Raw genomic sequence first — 23,401 nt, 5'->3', positions numbered from 1 at the left:
AAAAAAAAGCATATTCTGCAAGTTCTGTTGCTACTGGCTGCACGCTTCCTGTGCGAAAATAGACACAAAAGCTACTTACCAAACTTAACCAGCCGTTCTTCTGTTTGCTGTGCCTCCCTTCAGTAAAACAACTTCTGAACATAGGTAAATGTGTCGAAAACCTCGAACAGCACATCAATGCTTTAAATGAAACTTTTACCTCCAAAATATGTGCAGTCGGAGCTAAGTTAGAACAAATTGAAAACCAGTGCAACGCAAGCTCTACTTCACCAGTGAAAGAACTTCGCGATGTAATCGCACCGAAACTGGCTAAACACAAAAAACTCAACGGCATCATTTTGAACTTCCCAATGGAAAATCATTACAGGAGGACATCAACAAATGCACAGCCAGACTTATCATTTGCACAGAGGAAACAAAAATGCCAGCTTCGAAGAAAAACATCAAAATGGTGACAACAGTTGGACCATAGATTACAGACAAGATAAACTGGTGAAAAAACTAGCAGCCACCATGGAGACCAGCATGCAGGCACTGCATAGGAAATGTGCAAGACTCATGTGGTCCAACATATGACTCACAAAACACTACACATTCACTTCACCAACATCCATGGCCTAAACTCCAACCTGAATAGTGTCCACTACCACCTACAGTCTAACAAACCCCCACCCACTCTTCCTGGCAGAAACTGAAATCTCACCTCACCCCAGCACCACTTATCTCAACCTTCCAAACTACTCACTCTTTAACAACTTTTGTCCTAAGGGTGGTCTGCACATACATCTGCTCTGACATACTTTGCCAGAGAGCACCCAACCTAGAATCACCCAACTTTGACCTTCTTTAGTTGAAAATATTCCTTCCCCTCTCAGTCTAATTCATCTGCTGTCTCTATCGCTCCCCCAACACAACCAACCGCCCTCACTGAGCTCTTTATAATTTCCTCTCCCTAAAAAATCGACTTTCTCCAATCCCACTGTCCCACCAGCAAATCATCCTACTAGGAGATTTTAACATCCACAACACTAGCTGGCTTTCCTCCTCCAGTTATACAGATCTTGCTGGCAGAGATGCTGAAACATTTGCCATCACTAATGACCTTACACAACTTGTATAGATGCCAACCAGAATACCAGATAACTCAAACCACTCCCCAAACACCCTAGATCTCTTCCTCACCAATGACTTCTCCAAATACACAGTGAAAGCAGTCAGTCCCCTGGGCAATTCTGACCACAACCAGAATCAGATCATTACCTTTTAATTGGAAAAATAAAATGGGAACCAAGATGGAAAACAACAAAAAAGCACAAGGAAAATAGAAATTTTGAATCTTTCAAAGTTAGACTTTTGGACAACAGTAGTATTAAAGACTTGTACCAAAAATGAATAAAGAACTGGATGACAAGTATAAAATAAAATCAGAACATAGAAGAAGAATGGTCAAACCGAAAAACCATAATGACAAAAGCTGCAAAAGAAAGTTTAGGAACAAAGAAAAGTGAAAAAGAAAAAGAGGCCTTAGGGACTAGTATGACAAAATTAAATGCATTATTGAAGAAAAGAAAAAAGCATATAAAAACTGAATCAACCTAAAAACAATAGAATCAAAAATCGAATACAACAGGAAAAAAGCAATAGCAAAAGCAGCATGCAGGAGAATAAACAGAAACAGATGGAACAATTTTGTAACAAAATTAGAGAAAGACTGTACGTACAACAAAATACCTAATGCATATAAGATCCTCAAAGATCTAAGCAATGAAACTAGAGAAAAAGCAGATATTAATACCATTAAAATAGAAACATGGCAAAATCACTACCAAGATCTATGGTACAATGAAAACATTCAAAACAGAAAACTACCCTTTGTAAACATCTCTGATAACTTGGAAAACATCACTCTAGAAGAATTAACAGAAGCATTAACCCAAAGCAAAACAGGAAAGGCTCCAGGAAAACTTGGAACTTATCAAATTTGCAGGACTTGAATTCTCACTCAGGTAACTTAACTTTTATAATATGATCTGGAAAGAAGGAAAATGCCCACAAGATTGGGCATTTTCATCTACAAATAAGGACACAAATCTGATTGTAACAATTATCGTGGAATCAGCTTACTTAGTACCTGTTCTACAGTATATGCAAAAATCTTAGCATATAAAGTTAAACATATAGTAGACCCAAAATTAATAGAAGAACAAAATGAATTCAGAAAAGGCAGGTCTTGCATAGACTCTGCATTTATGATAAAATTATTAATTGAAAAACACAGAGAAATGAACATAGAAACACACATAGCTTTTATAGATTACACCAAAGCATTTGATAAAATTATCAGAGAAAAACTATGAGAAATCCTAGAAGAATATGAAATGCCAAACCAACTCTTTAGAGCCTTATATAATATATATCAAGATAATAAAATATCTGTGAAGTACAATAATTCAACATCAAGCTGGAAACGAGGAGTACGTCAGGGTTGCCCTCTCTCACCAGTTTTATTTAATATATACATAGATAAAATCATAAAAGAATGGAAGATAACTAATGAAGGAGGATTCAAGATAAACCGTAACACCAGATTAGCTACTCTTCTTTTTGCTGATGACCAAATAATCCTTGGAAATAATGAAGATGAACTACAAAAATCATTATGCAGTCTAAATAATCTGATAAAAACATATGGTATGGAAATATCAACAGACAAAACAAAAGTCATGGCCTTCAAAGGTGCTAATCCAATAAGAAGCAAAATAGTAATAAACAACAAAATAATAGAGCAAGTAAATACATTCAAATATTTAGGTTGCACAATGTCATATGAAAACAAAGCTGATATAGAACCAAAGATATCAAACTTTTTAAAAGTAATGGGCATTATAAATAAAATTTTTAAACCCAATTATGTACAAAAACACACACATGAATAAGAATCTACAATACAGTTGCTAAACCAACCTTACTTTATGGCAGTGAGATATGGACAATAAAAAAAGCAGATGAAAGAAGAAATGAATCCTCCGAAATGAAATTTCTGCACAGAACTGAAGGAGTCACAATAATGGAAAAATGAAAAGCAGCGAAATCAGAACAAAACTTGGAATTACAACCTCCCTAAATGAAACAGTGATTTGCTATAGAGAAAAATGGAAAGAACACATACTAAGAATGAATAGAAGCAGAATACCTAAACAAATTCTAAATTACCACCCAAAAGGTACTCAATGCAGAGGAAGACCCTTAAAAAGATGGAATTGAGTCTGGATCAGGCCACTTGGCCTATAAGCCTGGAAAGGAAGAAGACTCCACTGGAATCTATCTCACAAACTGGAAATTGGCCTATATTCAGCCCATTCCCAAGAAGGATGACAAGTCACTGCCATCCAATTACTGTCCTATCTCGCTTACCTCAGACCTATCAAAAGTAATGGAAAAAATCATCAATTCCCAACTCCTATACTATCTTGAAGACACTCACCAAATAAATGACCGCCAATATGGATTCTGCCACTGCCGATCAACAGGAGATCTACTCGCATACGTCACCCATCTCTGGACAAATGCAAATGAGAGGTTTAGCAAATCTCAAGTGGTTGTACTAGATATCTCCAAACCCTTTGACTGGGTCTGGCACAAAGGCCTACTAGGCAAACTACCATCATTCGGTCTGACCCAGGACTTCTGTAGTTGGATTGCCAGCTTTCTGTCTGGACACAAACCACCAGCCATCCACCATCACACACAGTGTGTGTGATGGTGGATGGCTCCCTATCCTCTCACCACTCAATTAATGCTGGGGTCCCACAAGGTTCTGTCCTCTCACCAACCCTCTTCCTGCTATATATCAATGACCTACTGCAATTGACCTCCAACTGAATACACAGTTTTGCAGACAATAGCACACTATGCTCCTTGCTTGCATTTGATAAGCCTTACCCTACACAACTCACCTCAACCTACAGAACATCAACCACCACCACCACCCTCAACTCCGATCTCTAAGCCATCCTACAATGGGTTTCAGATAACCTCATAAATTTCAATGCCAATAAAACCCAGTTCTGTATTATTTCCCATAAAAAAATAACTATTTTTTCCAAGTATCCTTTTTGACGATACCCAAATTTCTAGACAGTTTGAGATCTCGCTTCTTGGAATTACCCTCACATCAAACCTCTCCTGGCATAAACATATCACAACCATTGCATCCTCAGCCTCAAAAAAAAAAAAAAAACTAGGAATTCCCTTTCGCTCAAGACGTTACTTCACCCCCGAACAGCTATTAACATTATACAAATCACAAATCCGCCCAGTTATTGAATACTGCTCCCACATATGGGGTGGGGGCCCCTAAAAGCTCTCTCAAAATGCTCGACTCAATACAGAGGAGAATTAGACTTATCAATGATCCATCCCTTACCAACTCTCTCTCCCCCACTTTCACACAGATGTATGGTCTCTGCAGTATGTATATTCTACAAATATTTCCATGAGAAATGTTCATCTGAAATAACAGCAATAATTCCTCTGCTCCGTACTAAGTTCATTGGAACACGTGCAGCTGCTGCACAACATCCCTTCACAGTACACCTAGAAACAAACAGAACAAGTTTCTTTACCTCTTCCTTCATCCCTGCAACTGCTGCACTGTGGAATAGTCTCCCACCTGTTGTGTTTCCCAAGGAATACAATTTAGTCATTCAAATCAAATGTAAACAAATTCTTCCTTTCCCAATCTACTACCCATACACGGTACTAAAGTACTATAGGTTTACCAACCAACCTCCTGTGTATGGGCCAAACATAAAAAAAATAAAATAAAAAAAAAAAATAATAAATTAAATTAAAAAATAAATAAAAAATTCAGTCAATAATGATCCATAAAAGGAAAGAGTAGCTTTAATATTAAACACTACCATTCAAGAAGATACTCTTCTTGAATGGTAGGTACTTCAAATAGAGTGATGTGGGCAAATATCAAATTGGGGAAATTGGACACATTTATGCCTGCCCCAACATCAGGTTCTGCGACAAGTCAGCTGGGATCTTCCAAAGTTGCATCATGTATCATACATCAGCAGACCCTGTACTAAGCAGGACATAATGCAAGGAAGAAGTGAAAGAATTTTTCACATCATTATAGAAGGCAGCTGATATGAAGAAATGGAAAAGCTAGTTGTTGAAGATAAGTCACAATAATGGTAAACACCTACTGGATTTTTGTGCACAACATGGACTAGTCATTATGGAGACTATTGCGGTGTTGAGAGTTATAGCTTTTACTATTTAAGGTCATCTATCATCTAGTGTACAAACACACACACACACACGCACACACACACACAGAGAGAGAGAGAGAGAGAGAGAAGCAACTTGCATAACAATTCAGATAACATGCCAAACACTAATTTGGTCGACCTTTACTTATACTATTTGAACTCTAACTTGTTCCTCTGAAACCTCAAATGATACTATAATATGAAAGTGTAAATGTCAGGAAATTAAAGTTATTACTCTGACACAGTAGTTTCCATAATTTTACAATAATGAATGCTGACCACCACGTAAATTAAAAGAAAGGATAAAGATGTGCACAAATTTGAGTAGAGAGAGAGAGAGAAAGAGAGATGATATACATGAATTAAAAAAAGTCTCAATGACTATGTAATTGTTGATAATAACTTCACACTGTTTAAGGACAATAAAGAGTAAACAGGGGATTTAAAACAGGATGTGATCATCATTTGGTTTTGAGCAGGTTAATAATAATTAATAGCACATGAAAAAGGAAATTGTGTACAAAAAGTTTTAAAAAGAAAATCTAAGTTCAACAGCTTTCAGATGTGAATTGTGGAATCAAATATACAAATATTATTGGAGAAAAAAATGAAAGAGTTCAAAAATAATAATAAAACCTTGGAAACTCAGTGGAAGACACTGAAGAAAACACTAATTCAGCCAGAGAGGAAAGTGGTAAAATTATCTACAAAAATGTAAAAAATCAGAACTCAACAGTTGACTCATTAAGTTAATGAGGAAGTCATGATAAAGAAGACATATCAAACGTTTTGAGTAAATAAATCGCCAACAACTCTGAGAGCATACAGAGAAAAATGTAAGAAAGTAAAGTAAGGCATAAAACTACTTTTAAACAAAAGTAATGGGAGGATAATAATACAGAAGATGAATATGGGAAAGGTGGCAAAATGTTCTGAAGGCTATTGAAAAACATTAGAAAAGAACTCAGACATGATAAAGATGACATGAAAAATGAAGACAAAGATATTCTATATAACTGGAGTAATTATTTTCAGAGACTGTTAAATGAATGAAGAAGTGACAGAAAACATTCAAGAGAAATGCAATCAGGACTCCATAATCAGTACTTGTAGAAAAAGTCATCATAAACCAGGAATGAGAAAAATCAGCTAGAGCAGATAATATTTGATAAGAAATAATGCTCGTATGGAGGTATAAGTTTTATGTTTGTGCACTGATTAATTCAGCAGACCTGGTCAGAAGGTCAAAAAAAGGGAAGTAAAACTGAATAATGTAAGAAATACAGTGGAATTTTTCCTTCAGAGTGTTTTAATTACGACTTATACAAGCATAATTGAGAAGAAGCTAAAAAAATAAAAAAAAAAATTGCAGAAGCAAAACTTGAGGAAGAACATGCTAGATTCAGGCCAAATAGCAGGTCAGAATCACATTTTGAGCTGTGCAATCACAGGAATATAGTAAGGATTGGTAGTTCAGTTTTGTAGCTATGAAAAATACAAATGACAAGGTGCCAAGAGAAAAGCTATTCTATACATTACAATTATATGATGAAAACAGGACCTCATACCAAGCAATACATTGTTCATATTTGAGATGTAAGTCAACATTTAAAATTGAAAGAGGTATAGAGGATGGTTTGATGTAAAATCTAATGTAAGAAAAGGGTGCACACTATTTCTACTGTTATTTATCAACTATATGGATCACATTATGAAAGAACGTAGCATTAAACCTGGTATCAGATTTGGGAATGTTTATCTCAGCCCTTTACTTTCTGTCGATGATTTTATACTCCTAAATGAATCATGTAGAAATCTACAGGATTCCTTAAGAATAACTGCTACACAAATTTAGCAAGAAAATTGGAATAAAAAGACAAAGCTATGAAAATGGGCTAGCATCAAAATTATTATTGATGTTAGCCCAGTTATTGTTTTAGCGTATATATCCTCCGTATTAAAATTCAGATATCCCACAAATCAAATATTATATATATATATAAAAATGTAAAGCTAAAAAATTAAATGGTATTTTAAATCATGTTTAAAGTTATTTAAACATGATTCTTTTTTTGTATATCATGAGCAACATATTTTGAGAGGTTAAGTTTATTTTACGAGGATAGTCTGAAAAGTTCTCGACCTAACAATGAAAAAACAAATTTATAATTTCAAAATTATTTTTATTTTTCAACATAATCTCCCTTAAGACTAATACATTTATTCCAGCATCATTATCCCGTCCCTGTAGTGGTTCTCAGTAAGATCTGCAAAATACCCCTCTACAACTGCAATCACCTCTTGATTCAAAGAAAAATGCTGACCAGCGAGGAAGAGTTTTAGTTTTGGGAAGAGATAGAAGTCAGAGAGGACCAAATCTGGGGAACAGGGTGAGTGTTCCAACAATTCATAGTGCAGATCCCTTAATTTTCCCATTGCCAAAACACCTTTGTGGGCAGGTGCATGTCCTGATGAAAGATGATTTTTTTCCTTCTGCAAACCGGTCTTTTCTCATGAATTTTTTCATCTAGTCTGGTTAAAAGATTAGAATAATAATTGCCCGGTTATTTTACCCTTTCCAAGATAATTCATAAACAAATGGCCTTTAGCATCCCAAAACACCAATGCCATGATCCTTCTTGTTGATGGAAATGACTTTTGTCTTCTTTGGCATGGAACAACCGGCTTCTCTCCACTGTTTTGACTGCTGTTTGGCTTCTGGTGTGTAATGGTGAATCCAAGTCTCATCCACAGTAATAAATAAATCGACACAGAAAATCAGTTTTATTCTTGTTAAAATGCTCTAAGCACTGTTCAGAGATTTTGATGAGAATGCGTTTTTGATCTGCCATGAGTAAGTGTGCCCATCATGTACAAAGCCTTTTCATTTGCAATTCTTGATGCAAAATATATTCTACATGTTCTTTTGAAATGCCTATAGTCTCATCAATTTCACGCACTTTGTGTCTTTAATATATATATATGAAGATTATACAAAAATTAGAAATGAAAGACTGACAGAGAACCTCCTTTAAAAAACAGATAAGTGGAGTTTATTGTAGTCATTGATCAATATAGGATTATTCAATTAAAACTGAAGGAAACTTTATTGCTTTTTAGTTTATATATATACACCCTTTAAAGTTTCAGTTTTTCATGCTTAAGGGAAAAGTTAAAGTCTCGTTATCCAATTCAATAATTGAATAACGAGATATTCTTTCCAGATTTTTTCTGTTAATGTTTTGCAAGAGCTGCTTGTCTTGCAAGCAATTTCTAGTAATGTTTCACATTGTTTCAGGTGAAGAATCTTTGGAGCTTCATGGTTACTGTTGCAATTATTCATGTGGAGTAATCCCAAGCAAAGAACTGTATCAGACTGATTTTACCAAACTATGTTACAAATTCTCTACCAAACAGTCTCAGAGCTTGTTTGCTTTGGGTAAACAAGCTCTGAAATGCTTAAGGCATTGGGAAAAGAAATTTCTTGACACTTTCACTGAAGGTATAACTGGACTTTTTTGTATAGATGTGGTAGGACACACTGTGATAATTAATTCAGGGAAGCCTATTTTTGTACAGCAGTACTAGACACCTCTCAAATACCCTCCAGTACTAAAGACCTTGCTTCAGAAATATTTGGAGGTTGTTATTAAATTCAGCATTCTCAGTCATTTTGGAATTCTCCATTTCTTTTGCTGGAAATACCTAATGGAGATCAATACCTGCATGATTAAGTTAAGCAGTAAACAAAGTGACTATTAATTTTTCACTTCATAACTGTGAAGAACTTTTAGCCTCTTTACATGGCATTAAAGTATTCTCAACATTAAACCTTAATAATGGCTATCAGATACCCTTGAAAAAAGGAAAATGAAAGTATTTTATCATTTCTACATCTTGACAAATATGAATTAACCAGACTACCTCGGGATGAAAAGAACTCAGTAGTCATTTCAGGCACTGATGAATTGTGTTAACTGAATTTTTAGGAACTAGTGATTTAGTATTTCAAGACAATTTACTTCTGTTTCATTCAGATTTTAAATCACATGCAAACTTACTGAAGACTTACTCAATATTCATGAGGCAATGTCAAAATGTGAACTACTTCTCAAGAAATTGATCGACTTTGGGCTTATCATTAATGAGGAAGTTATCGGATGTGATAATGAAAACATTAAGACAATTCTTTCCGTAAGTAGTCCTATAAATGTTAGGCAAATTAAAAGGTTGGGAATGGAATGGTAAACTATTATAGGCATTTTAACTAAATTGTTCAGCCTACCTCTGTCCACCTACAGCTCTTACAAGGGTGTAAAGTTTCATGGAGAGTGGTACAACAGAAGGCCTTTGATGATCGTAAGTCTATTTTGAAAACCCCACCAATTTTGATTAATCCAAAGTTAGGATCCAAGTTATGTTTCATAATATAGCATAGCAGCTGCAGTGGAGCAATTTGAAGAAGTTAAAATTTAAGCCAGCAGCATTCATCAGTAGGAAACTTAGCAGCTTAGAGAAGAATTATTTCATAACAGAGAAAGAAGCACTAGTCTTAATTTATCCTCTTAGGAAGCAAAAGTATCTGTTATATGGGCAGCAGATAGAGATAAGGTCTGACCATAAGAATATAACACTTTTTAAATAAGTAGAAAAACCAAAGAATTATCAGGAACTTTGGAAAGCCAAGGATATGACTGGAAAGTGCCCTATTTATCTGGTACACAAGTAGTTGCTGACTGTCTTTCTAAAGCTGACATAGATAATGTAAGCAAGCATGATACTACAAGTGATGCAAATTCCATTCAATTAAAGTGGGTATGATACCATTAGAACCTTCAAAGAAATGATAAAAAAGGAAGTTTTTACACTTGGTTATAATATTAATTAAAGATGCCAAGAAATTATATTCTTCGTTTCATACTTTATCAAAGTGTAAGCAAACAAGTATCCCTTAGTATCCCATAATGCAAAACACATATCCTTACAGACATGTATAATGCTATGCATTATGGGAAGGTCCACTACCCAGAAGTGATAAAAAGGTTGAAGTAGTGTAGAAGTCATAATTCCATATACAAGTAGTCAAAAGGTATCACACCTTATTACTAAAATACTCAGTATTAGAGATAGATGTTGGAAGTTTTTCATTTGAATATACTATAAATTAAAGATGGTACATTTAATGGTCATTAAAATGATAGCAAAATCTGTGCATAGAAAGATAGAAGAAATACATAGAAAGTTATTTGAATGCAACCCTATTTGACAAAATTTTGAGTTATAGGCTTGTATAATTTCCTAACTTCTGTTTTTCTATACATTAAAGAAATTACACACCTGAAGATGCTGCCCATTGCTGGTCTCTAGCTGGAAGTTTATGTTGAATCTCTGTACATAACAATTCATCCAAAGTCTTGACTGTTACGTGATTATTTTCTTTCAAAGCACGGCAAAGTTGTTCAAATAGATGAGCAGCTTCTTTGTCCTTCAGCCTATCTATACTACTTTGTATTTGTTGCAGCTAATGAATAAATAAAAAATGCACAGATCAAATGTAAAAATAGATAACACAGTAATTCATTCTGTAATATTTATCTAATGAAAATAAAACCACGACATTAACAAAGAATAGCCTGCAAAAATCATACTTGCAATTTTAGATATATACAATCATATATTTTTAGAAAGGATTTCTTAAAAGAAAAGTTACAGTAAGTTGCTTTATTGATCTTATTTTTTGAGGGTTTTTTTTTTTTTTTTAAATCTCATATCAGAGTTCCAGAATAATGAATCTTTTACAAGTTACAATATGGTTTTATATAAAAAACAGGATGTAATTATTATAGGAAATAATAATAATGTACTTATACAGAGAAAGCAAAGCTATTTTTGGTGATGAAATCACACATTTAAAAGAGATCTTCCATTCTCAAAACAGTATCACCAACTAATAGATTATGCTATTCGCTCAGCCTGAAATCATGTACCTTCTTTACAAAGACACAAAATCCAATATATCCATAACATTTATAAAGCTTTTGGAAGTTTTTCCACTTGGTTATACTATAAATTAAAGATACCAAGAAATTATATACTTGGTTTAATCCTTTATCCAAGTGTTAGCAAACAAAGTTTGCACCTGAAATATAATCAGGACCAGGGCAACTCGTATAGGTCTCATCAGTGAGTAGGTAGACCTGGAAGATATCAAAGTTTAGTGAAAAGAACTTACATACCTTCACTATACGAATGCCATAAAGGTGTGCTTACATTTTATAACTAAGATGAAAAGCCAAACGGCTAGTTTTCTGGCAACCTTAATAGAAATTAAGGGGATAAAAATCCCTTGTTGTTTTATAGCCAGTAAGCAAAACTCAAGATCGAGAACTATAGAGGCTAATGACTTCACATCACTTGCCTTAGTATCCCATAATACAAAGCACATATCTTTACAGGTATGTATATAATGCTATGTATTATGGGAATGGTCACTATCCAGATTGGTTTTGACCTTTAATGAGGTCTCATCAGTGGCAGCCAGACCCAGAGTTGACACCAAGGTTCAAATATTGCCAAAGTCATACTTTCATATACAAATTGCCAAAAGGTGTCACACGTTATTATTAAAATACTCTGGAATTAGAGATAGTTGTTGGAAGTTTTTCCACTTGGTTATACTATAAATAAAAAAGATACAGATACCAAGAAATTATATACTTGGATAAAGTGAAGTATAATCAGGACTTTATATTGTAACTATCTTTCTAACTTCTTTCTCGTACCTGAAGATATTCCAAACAATTAAGTTAAAATAAATTACAATACATTAAAATTGGTTTGAACACTGTCTTGTATACAGTCACCTTCTCAGTCATACAGTCAGTCAGCTCCCTCCTCTCTTTCTGTGCACTGAGAGAGGAGTGAGCTGATCTTTAGCAGAATGAATAAGTGTAGCAACTTTCTTGTGGGGCTTAAAAGCTGTGTAGAGGTTGTACTTTTTTTAAAGACCTGGCTATTTTTTCTGATGATCTTGCTGAGGATAGGACTTGAAGAGGATTGATATCAGGTAGTTTAGTATTTTGACTAATTTCTTTTTCATTCCATATAAATTTATTCAATCGACTTTCTACCAAACCAGCGTTCCTAATTCTTTTGTCTATTTCCTTATTTAATTTGCTATCTTCACTAAAAATTGTGCCTAGATATCCAAAAGGTTTTACTTTCTATAGGTTCTCCATTCAGGATACAGTTGTAGTTTTAAAAGTTTCTACCATATTTACTTGAATATAACTCACCCTCATGCATAGCTCACACCCCTGATTTTATTATAAGAAAAAAGAAATTAAAAGGTTTTGCATATACCTTGCACACGAAAAAAGTTTAAAACTTTAAGAAATAGATAGTGTAACTAAGATGAAAAGCCAAATGGCTACTTTTCTGGTAACCTTAATAGAAATTATGGGGATAAAAATCCCTTGTTGTTTTATAGCCAGTAAGTGAAACTCAAGATCGAGAACTACGACCTGTGAGTTTCATGCTGAAAAACTATCGGCGAAACCCAGCGTAAGTGACCACTTGGTAGTACAACTCGAAGCAAAGGTGGAGCAAGCTCCCTCACTATTCTTGATATTTTCTCATAATGTAAAACACAGCTCCTAGAGATGTAATACTGTCATTACATTATGAGGAGAGGTCACTACCCAGACCGGTTTCAACCTTTTTTGAGGTCTTATAAGTGAGTAGGTAGGCCTGGAAGATATCAAAGCTTAGTGAAAAGAACTTACATACCTTCACTATACGAATGCCATAAAAGTGTGCTTATATTTTATAACTAAGATGAAAAGCCAAACGGCTAGTTTTAAAAGATATCTTTGATATCTTCCAGGTATACCTGGGAGATATCAAATTAAAATTTAAATGCATTCATTTTATAAATAATTCGAGCAACTATAACTTATATTGAATACTGAGAATTTAATTATAAACATCAAATTTAATTTTTTCTTGAAAGACTTCAGTTACCAAAAATCCCCACATATATCTCATACCACGATTTTTTAACTTTAATTTTTGGGAAAAAAGTGCCAGTTATATTCGAGTAAATACAGTATTTTCATTACAGTTTTATAGAAGTTATTCAGTTTAGTCAGGAAATCCTATACTTATATACTAGATTTATTTATTTGTTTTTTTAACATCGTCTGCATAAAGTAAAGTGCTGAGATTAACATCCCCCAAGTTTGATCAAACCCCAACTCAACATCACCAGAGTTAAAGATCGGTACTATCAATGTAAGAAGCCTGAATGGCAAAGAAATGGAGCTAGCTGAGGAATTAGATAAGTACCAGATCGACATAATAGGGGTGACTGAAACAAAAAAGACCAAAACTGGTGAGATCTTTCTGAGCAATAAATACAAAATGTTATATTCAGGCAATAACAATCAAGGAAAAGAAGGAGTAGCCATAGTATTCAACACAAAATACGAGGCTAATCTTCTTGAATGGCAGTCAGTCTCAAGTAGAGTAATGTGGGCAAATATGAGAATGGGGAACTGGACAATGAGACTTATTTGTGCCTATGGTCCCACAGAAGGTTCTACTAAGGTAGAAGTGGAGGAATTTTTTGAGGCTTTAGAAAAAGCAACTGACACAATGAAAAATGAAAAGTTGGTCCTTGTTGGGGATCTAAATAGTAGAGTAGGAAATGATTGTGAGACATACAAAAATATTTTGGGAAAATTTGGAGAAAAGAGCAAAGCTAATAATAATGGCAAATATCTGTTGGATTTCTGCTCAGGACATGGACTGGTTATTACTAACACCATGTTCCAACATAAAAATGTGCACAAATTCACATGGAGAGAAGAGGCTAGGAATAAGAAAAGTCTCATTGACTATGTTATTGTTGATAGTGATGTTTTCTCCCTGGTGCAGGACACCAGAGTGTACAGAGGATTTGAAATTGGAAGTGATCACTATTTAGTCTTGAGCAGGATAAAATTGAATTTCATATTGAAAAGAATAACATGTAAGAAAGTTTTAAAGCGTATAAAAGTTGAGCAGCTCTTAGATGTAAACTGTAGACTAAAATACAGAAATATTATTGAAAAGAAAATGAAAGAGTTTGAGAACAGGAATCAAACCTTGGAGATTCAGTGGCAAACTCTGAAGGAAACACTGATTGATTCTGCCAGAGAGGCATGTGGTGAGGTTGTGTGCAAAGATAAAAAAATCAGAACTCCTGGTGGACACAGGAAGTTAAAGAGGCAGTGAAGGAAAAGAAGAAAGCATATCAAAAGTTCCTGGCAAATAAGTCAGCTTCTACTCTTACAGAATACAGAGACAAATGTAAGAAAGCTAAACAGTGTGTAAAACTAGCTAAACAAAAGTCATGGATGGACTTTGGCAAGAATATAGAAAATAAATATCAAGAAGGTGGCAAAATATTCTGGAGGTTGTTGAAGAAGCTTAGGAATGGAGGAAAGAGTGCTGTAAAAGGAATTAGAGATGATAAAGGTGAAATGAAAACAGGAGAAAAAGATATCCTTGAAGTATGGAGTAATTACTTTGAAAAACTGCTAAATGAAACAAGCAGTGATGACAGCACAGTGATAAAAAACACTGACCAGGCATGCAGTCAGGAATACATATCCATACTTGAAGTAGAAAAAGCCATCAAAGGCTTGAAATGTGGAAAGGCAGCAGGAGTAGATGATATTCGACCAGAAATGCTGAAGTATGGTGGTATAAGAGTCTTACAGTGGCTGCACTGCATAGTTCAGAAAGCCTGGACAGAGGGACGAATTCCCGATGATTGGAGTAGAGCTCTCATAGTACCCATATATAAAAAGGGAAATAAAACTGAATGTGAGAATTACAGAGGTATTTCCCTACTGAGTGTTCCTGGCAAGATCTATGCAAGTATACTTGAGAAACGGTTGAGAAGAATTGTGGAAGAAAAGCTTGGTGAAGAACAAGCTGGATTCAGGCCAAATAGAGGCTGTCAGGATCAGATCTTCACTTTACGACAAATAGTCGAGAAAGCATGGGAATATAACAAAGATCTGTATTTAAGTTTTGTCGATTTGGAAAAGGCATATGACAAGGTGCCAAGAGAGAAGCTATTCAATACGCTGCAGTTATATGGTGTCAATGGGGCATTATATCAAGCAATACTTAGTCTTTATTTGAGTTGTGAGTCAGCAGTTAGAATTGAAGGAAGTACAGGAAGATGGTTTAATGTTAAATCTGGTGTGAGACAAGGATGTACATTATCCCCTCTGTTACTCATTATCTATATGGATCACATTATGAAGGAAAGTGGTATTAAACATGATATCAAAATTGTAGATGTTAATGTCAGCTCTTTGCTTTATGCGGATGATGTTATACTTCTAAATAAATCCGCTACAAGTCTGCAAGATTCTCTGACTAAATTGAATAGCTGTTGTAATAGATATGGTATGAAGGTCAGCAATAAAAAGACAAAGACAATGAAAATAGGCAGAATCATTGAAAATGTCAACTGTGTTGTGAATGGAGAACCTGTGGAACAAGTAAAACATTTCAGCTACTTAGGCACAATTTTTACTGAAGATGGTAAACTAAATATAGAAATAGACAACAGAATCAGCAAAGCTGGTATCGTGGGAAGTCAATTGAATAAATTCATATGGAATAAGAAAGAAATTAGTCGGAACACTAAATTAGCTGTATACAAGACTGTGTTCAAACCAATTTTAACTTATGGATCTGAGAGCTGGGTCAGAAGTAAAACACTTGACCAAAGACTAGAGACCGCAGATATGAGAGTCCTGAGAAAGATTAGAGGCGTGAACAGATGGCATCAATGGCAATATCATATTAAAAATGAGGATATTAGGAAAGAACTTGACATTGTCAGCATCCAGGAATGCGTTAGCAGAGCTAATCTCAGATGGTATGGTCACTTAAATAGAATGGGAGAGGAAAGATTAGCAAAACAAGTGTTCTCTTCCAGGTTGGCAGGAAAACGACCCAGAGGAAGACCAAGATATAGGTGGATTGATATGGTACAAAGTGCCTTAGACGATAGAAATATAAGATCTGATAATGTTGGAGTCTTGACAAGTAACAGACTGATTTGGAGGAAAATTGTAGATAGGAAGTTAGTAATGATGTAATTTTTTCATGTAGTACTGTCATATCCTGTACACCCCTTGAGGGTACATGGCAGGAATTTGATGATGATGATGAAGTTTGATATCAGTTTCCTTCATAATGTGAACCATATAGACCAGATCGAAAAGAATGTACTTACCCAAGACCCCCCCTCCCCCCCACCTCTCTCTCTCTCTCCCATTTTTAACGGCATGTCTCATTGAGTCAAAAGGAGTTCGATTAGGTGATTAGTGTTCCTGTATTGTAGTTTGGAGAGTATTTACTTTGTATGTGAACTATTCTAAGAAGGAAAAGTCAAATAGTAAACACAGGAAGAACAGAAAAAACAATATTTATTTTTTTGGAAAATATTTGTTACTTTTTTTTTTTTTTTTTTTTTTAACTATAATACCATTTACACCATACATATTCTCCTGTGTTGTCTTAAAGTTAAAAAATAGAATTTGTTTATAAAATAATTTTTTTATTAAATAAAAAATATTTGATTTTGTCATATCTGCAAATAGACAAGCATATTTGTTTCACATCTGATTTAACATTACCATCTTCTTGTACCTCCTTCAATTCTAACAGCTGATTTACAACTCAAATATAAACTACATATTGCTTGACAAAATGCCTCATTTATATCATATCAACTGTACAGTTTTTGGCATCTTGTCATATGCCTTTTCTATATCTATAAAACTTAAATACAGATCCTTGTTATATTCTCATGATCATCATCATCAAATTCCTGCATGTACCCTCAAGGGGTGTACAGGATATGATAGTACTACATGAAAAAAATTACATCATTATTAATTTCCTATCTACAATTTTCCTCCAAATAAGTCTGTTACTTGTCAACACTCCAATATTATCAGATCTTATATTTCTATCGTCTAAAGCACGTTGTACCGTATCAATCCACCTATATCTTGGTCTTCCTCTCGGTCGTTATCCTGCCAACCTGGCAGAGAACACTTGTTTTGCTAATCTTTCCTCGCCCATTCTGTTTAAGTGACCATACCACCTGAGATTAGCTCTGCTAATGCATTCCTGGATGCTGACAATGTCAAGTTCTTTCCTAATATCCTCGTTTTTAATATGATACTGCCATTGATGCCATCTGTTCATGCCTATAATCTTTCTCAGACCTCTCATATCTGAAGTCTCTAGTCTTTGGTCAAGTGTTTTACTTCTGACCCAGCTCTCAGATCCATAAATTAAAACTGGTTTGAACACTGTCTTGTATACAGCTAATTTAGTGTTCTGACTAATTTCTCTCCTATTCCATATGAATTTATTCAATTGACTTCCCACCATTCCAGCTTTGCTGATTCTGTTGTCTATTTCTATATTTAATTTACCATCTTCAGTAAAATCGTGCCTAAATAGCTGAAATGTTTTACTTGTTCTACAGGTTCTCCATTCACAACACAGTTGACATTTTCAATGATTCTGCCTATTTTCATTGTCTTTGTCTTTTTATTGCTAACCTTCATACCATATCTATTACAAGAGCTATTCAATTTAGTCAGAGAATCTTGCAGACTTGTAGCGGATTTATTTAGAAGTATAACATCGTCCGCATAAAGCAAAGAGCTGACATTAACATCTCCAATTTTGATATCATGTTTAATACCACTTTCTTTCATAATGTGATCCATATAGTTAATTAATAACAGAGGGGATAATGTACATCCTTGTCTCACTTAACATTAAACCATCTTCCTGTACTTCCTTCAATTCTAACTGCTGACTTACAACTCAAATGAAGACTAAGTATTGCTTGTTATAATGCCGTATTCACACCACATAACTGCAGCGTATTGAATAGCTTCTGTCTTGGCACCTTGTAATATGCCTTTTCCAGATTGACAAAACTTAAATACAGATCTTTGTTATATTCCCATGCTTTCTCGACTATTTGTCGTAAAGTGAAGATCTGATCCTGACAGCGTCTATTTGGCCTGAATCCAGCTTGTTCTTCACCAAGCTTTTCTTTCACAATTTTTCTCAACCGTTTCTCAAGTATACTTGCATAGATCTTGCTAGGAACACTCAGTAGGGAAATACCTCTGTAATTCTCACATGCAGTTTTATTTCCCTTTTTATATATGGGTACTATGAGAGCTCTACTCCAATCATCGGGAATTCGTCCCTCTGTCCAGGCTTTCTGAACTATGCAGTGCAGCCACTGTAAGACTCTTGTACCACCATACTTCAGCATTTCTGGTCGAATATCATCTACTCAAGCTGCCTTTCCACATTTCAAGCCTTTGATGGCTTTTTCTACTTCAAGTATGGATATGTATTCCTGACTGCATGCCTGGTCAGTGTTTTTTACCACTGTGCTGTCATCACTGCTTGTTTCATTTAGCAGTTTTTCAAAGTAATTACTCCATACTTTAAGGATATCTTTTTCTCCCGTTTTCATGTCACCTTTATCATCTCTAATTCCTTTTATAGCACTCTTTCCTCCATTCTTAAGCTTCTTCAACAACCTCCAGAATATTTTGCCACCTTCCTGATATTCTCATGATTGTTCTCAAATGTTGTCTTACAATTTTTCTTAGCCTTTTCTCAAGTATACTTATATAAATCATAGCAGGAACACCAGTAGGGAAATTCTTCTGTAATTCTCACATTGTTTTATTTCCCATTTTATACATGGATATATGATAGCTCTACTCCAATTATCTAGAATTATGCACTGTAGAACTTTTGTCTCATAGATGAGCATTTCTAGTCAAATATCATATTCTCCAGTTACCTTTCCACATTTCAAGCTTTTGATGGCTTTCTCCATCTTAATATGTAATCCATTTGCATTCTTCTTGAATATTTTCTACTACGTTTTTCTGTCAGTGTTTGTTTCATTTATCAGCCTTTCAAAGTAATCACTCCAGAGATCTCTGATATCTTCATCATTAGCTTTCATGTCACCTTCATCATGTTTGATTCCTTTTACTGTACTCTTTATTCCATTTCTAAATTTTTTCAATAGCTCCCAGTATATTTTGCTGATATTTATATTTTTTGTTCTTACCAAAGTCTTCCCATGACTTCTGTTTAGCTAGTTTTACACAGTACTCTGCTTTCTTACAATTTTCTCTGTATTCTCACAGAGCAGGATCTACATTCTAGGAACTTTTGATATGCATTCTTCTTTTCCTTGCCTGCCTCCTTAACTTCCTGAGGCCATCATTTAGCTCTGATTTTTTTTATCCTTGCAGGCAACCTCACCACACTCTCTAACTGAATCAATTAATGTGTTCTTTAAGGTTTGACACTGAATCTCCAAGATTTGGTCCTTGTTTTCAAACTTTCATTTTTTCCTGAACAATGTTTGTGTATCTGATTCTACAGTTGAGTTCTGAATACTGCTCATTTTTCAAGAAGATATTCTTTATCCTGCTCAAAACATGATCACTTCCAATTCAGCACATTTATCAAAGAGGATAATGTACCTGCACAAAGTATACAATTAAGCTCAATACCTCCCTATTTGAATATCAGGCATACCATTTCTCAAATATGGAGGTATAAAAGTTTAACAGCAGCTCTCTATGAATTATAAATGAACTTTCCCTTCTGAGTGTTTCAGGTAAGTATTTATCAGGTGTAAGACAAGAGCGTACACTATCTACTATTATTTATTAACTATATGGATCACATTATGAAAGAAAGTGCAATTCATCCTGATATCAAAATTGGAGATGCTAATCTCACCTGTACTTTAATCTGTGATTACATATTCCCAAACGAATTAGGAGAAGTCTACATGATTCCTTAACCAAGCTGAGTAACTTCCATAAGAAATTCAGCATGAAAATCAGCAATAAAAAAACTCTATGAAAATAGGAAAACATAAAAATTAATGAATGCAGAAAATCACAGCTGCATCCTAAATGGAGAACCTAGAGAACAAGTAAAACATCTCAATTACTGAGGCACAGTTATTAGTGAAGACTGCAAATTAATTATGGAATCACAATAAGCAAAGCTGCTATATGGTGGGAGAGTCAACTAAACAAATTTATATAGAATAAGAAATTAGACATAACACTAAACTAGCTGTATATAGGACAGTGTTCAAACCAATTTTAACTTCTGCATCTGAAAGCTGGATTAGAAGTAAAACAGTAAGATTACAGATCAAACATGAATCTTTTTGAGAAAAATAAGGAAAGTGAACAGATGACATCAGTGGCAGAATCATATTAAAAATGAAAACTTTATTGAAGGAACTTAAGGGTCAAAGCTGTATAACTGAGAGGAGACCTCCACACATAGCCTATAAAGGAATGTGGAAAACCGACCAGGGCTTCTGACCTAATGTCCAATCCTCACCTTCTCATGGTGCACCCTGTTGGGTATCTACTTGAATACTGAACGAATCAGGATGGGCTGGCAATTTAGGATTTAGCCAACCAAATTGTATTCTTATTGGCTTAAACCAAAATACAAAATGATGGTACAACATGACAAAATTTTATGCCAGCTGGGACATTGCCCGGTTAAACAAGGCCCCCCCCCCCATTGTTTTCACCAGGGAACCAGAGCGAACAACGAAAAGTCAGCTACTGGAACAAACCCTAAAACACACCCCAAATCAATATCATCAGATTTGAAGATCGGTACTATCAACATAAGAAGCCTGAAAGGCAAATAAATGGAGCTAGCTGAGGAATTAGATAAGTACCAGATCGACATAATAGGGGGTGACTGAAACAAAAAAGACAAAAACTGGTGATATCTTTCTGAGCCATAAATACAAAATGTTATATTCAGGCAATGACAATCAAGGAAAAGAAGGAGTAACCATAGTATTCAACACTAAATATGAGGCTAATCTTCTTGAATGGCAGTCTCAAGCAGAGTGATATGGACAAATATCAGAATGGGAAACTGGACAATGAGACTTATTTGTGCCTATGGTCCCACAGAAGGCTTGACTAAAGTAGAAGAGAGAGAATTTTTTGAGGCTTAAGAGAAGGCTACTGACAAAATGAAAAAGGAAAAGTTGGTCCTTGTTGGGGAACTAAATAGCAGAGCAGGAAGTGATTGTCAGACCTACAAAAATATTTTGGGAAAATTTGGAGAAAAGAGCAAAGCTAATAATAATAATAATGGCAAATACCTGTTGGATTTCGGCTCAGGACAAGGACTGGTTATTACTAACACAATGTTCCAACATAAAAATGTGCACAAATTCATATGGAGAGAATTCGGCTAAGGACAAGGACTGGTTATTACTAACACAATGTTCCAACATAAAAATGTGCACAAATTCATATGGAGAGAAGAGGCAACAAATAAGAAAAGTCTCATTGACTATGTTATTGTTGATAGTAATGTTTTCTCCCTGGTGCAGGACACCAGCGTGTACAAAGGATCTGAAATTGGAAGTGATCACTATTTAGTCTTGAGCAGGATAAAATTGAATTTCATATTGAAAAGAATGACATGTAAGAAAGTTTTAAAGTGAATAAAAGTTGAGCAGCTCTCAGATGTGATGTAGACTAAAATACATGAGGATTATTGAAGAAAAAAATGAAAGAGTTTGAGAACAGGAACCATACCTTGGAGATTCAGTGGCAAACCTTGGAGAAAACCCTGATTGATTCAGACAGAGAGGCATGCGGTGAGGTTGTCTGCAAGGATAGAAAAATCAGAACTCCATGGTGGACATGGGAAGTAAAAGAGGCAGTGAAGAAAGCATATCAAAAATTATTGGCAAATAAGTCAGCTTGTGCTCTTAGAGAATACAGAGACAAATGTAAGAAAACTAAACACAAGTCATGGGAGGACTTTGGCAAGAACATAGAAAATAAATATCAAGACAGTTGCAAAATATTCTGGAGGTTGTTGAAGAAGCACAGAAATGGAGGAAAGAGTGCTGTAAAAGGAATTAGAGAAGTCTTACAGTGGCTGCACTGCATAGTTCAGAAGGCATGGACAGAGGGACGAATTCCCAATGATTGGAGTAGAGCTCTCATACTACCCATATATAAAAAGGGAAATAAAACTGAATGTGAGAATTACAGAGGTATTTCCCTACTAGGTGTTCCTGGTAAGATTTATGCTAGTATACTTGAGAAACGGTTGAGAAGAACTGTGGAAGAAAATCTTGGTGAAGAACAAGCTGGATTTAGGCCAAATTGATCTTCATATTACAAGAATTCATGGGAATATAAGAAAGCTGTATTTAAGTTTTGTCGATCTGGAAAAGGCATATGACAAGGTGCCAAGAGAGAAGCTATTCAAATACAGTTATATGGTGTCAATGGGGCATTATATCAAGCAATACTTATTTGAGTTGTAAGTCAGCAGTTAGAATTGAAGGAAGTACAGGAAGATGGTTTAATGTTAAATCTGGTGTGAGACAAGGATGCATATTATCCCCTCTGTTATTCATTATCTATATGGATCATATTATGAAGATAAGTGGTATTAAACCTGATATCACAATTGGAGATGTTAATGTCAGCTCTTTGCTTTATGCAGACGATGTTATACAGGGTGTTCGGGATAAATTTGACAGTTTCGTAAGGAAAAAGAAAATCTTCTTTGTATCTATTAAATTTAATGAATTGACAAAAAAAACATTACAGGCAGAGTTAATTACAATACTATCAACAAGATTTACTCAAAATTACCACCATTAGCATCGATCACAGCTTCAATTCTGCTTCGGAACCTCGAACAAGCTGATGCTACAGTCTCCCTGGGAAGGGCCGCAAAAACTGTTTTAATTTTATCCATTAACTGGGCTTTTGTATTACTGGAAGTGCGATTGGTGTCTTTTTCAACTGCGCCCCATACAAAATAATCCATGGGGTTAAGGTCTGGGGAGTTTGGAGGCCAAACATTTGGACTGGTGAAGTCGTAGAAATTTTCAGACAACCATTTTTGACTTTTCCCAGAGGTGTGGCAAGGGGCCGAATCCTGCTGCCATACATACG

At 35.0% G+C, this 23,401-nt stretch overlaps 1 protein-coding gene across 1 annotated transcript in view; it reads right to left on the bottom strand.

Annotated features, from left to right (window-relative positions):
- LOC150100337 (pentatricopeptide repeat-containing protein 2, mitochondrial-like) overlaps window positions 1-23,401 on the bottom strand; it is a 249,260-nt gene that overhangs the window by 26,917 nt on the left and 198,942 nt on the right. Inside the window, exon 9 of the mRNA XM_090402959.1 lies at window positions 10,623-10,806. Within this exon, the coding sequence (XP_090259085.1) occupies window positions 10,623-10,806 (184 nt within the window). The remainder of the gene's footprint in view (window positions 1-10,622; window positions 10,807-23,401) is intronic.

The sequence above is a fragment of the Typopeltis vanoorti genome, chromosome 13 (assembly GCF_054136105.1).
Source record: "Typopeltis vanoorti isolate ZY-2024b chromosome 13, IOZ_Tvanoo_1.0, whole genome shotgun sequence".
In the NCBI taxonomy this organism is placed as follows: Eukaryota; Metazoa; Arthropoda; class Arachnida; order Uropygi; family Thelyphonidae; genus Typopeltis; species Typopeltis vanoorti.
This window is presented reverse-complemented; position numbering and strand designations above follow the sequence as displayed.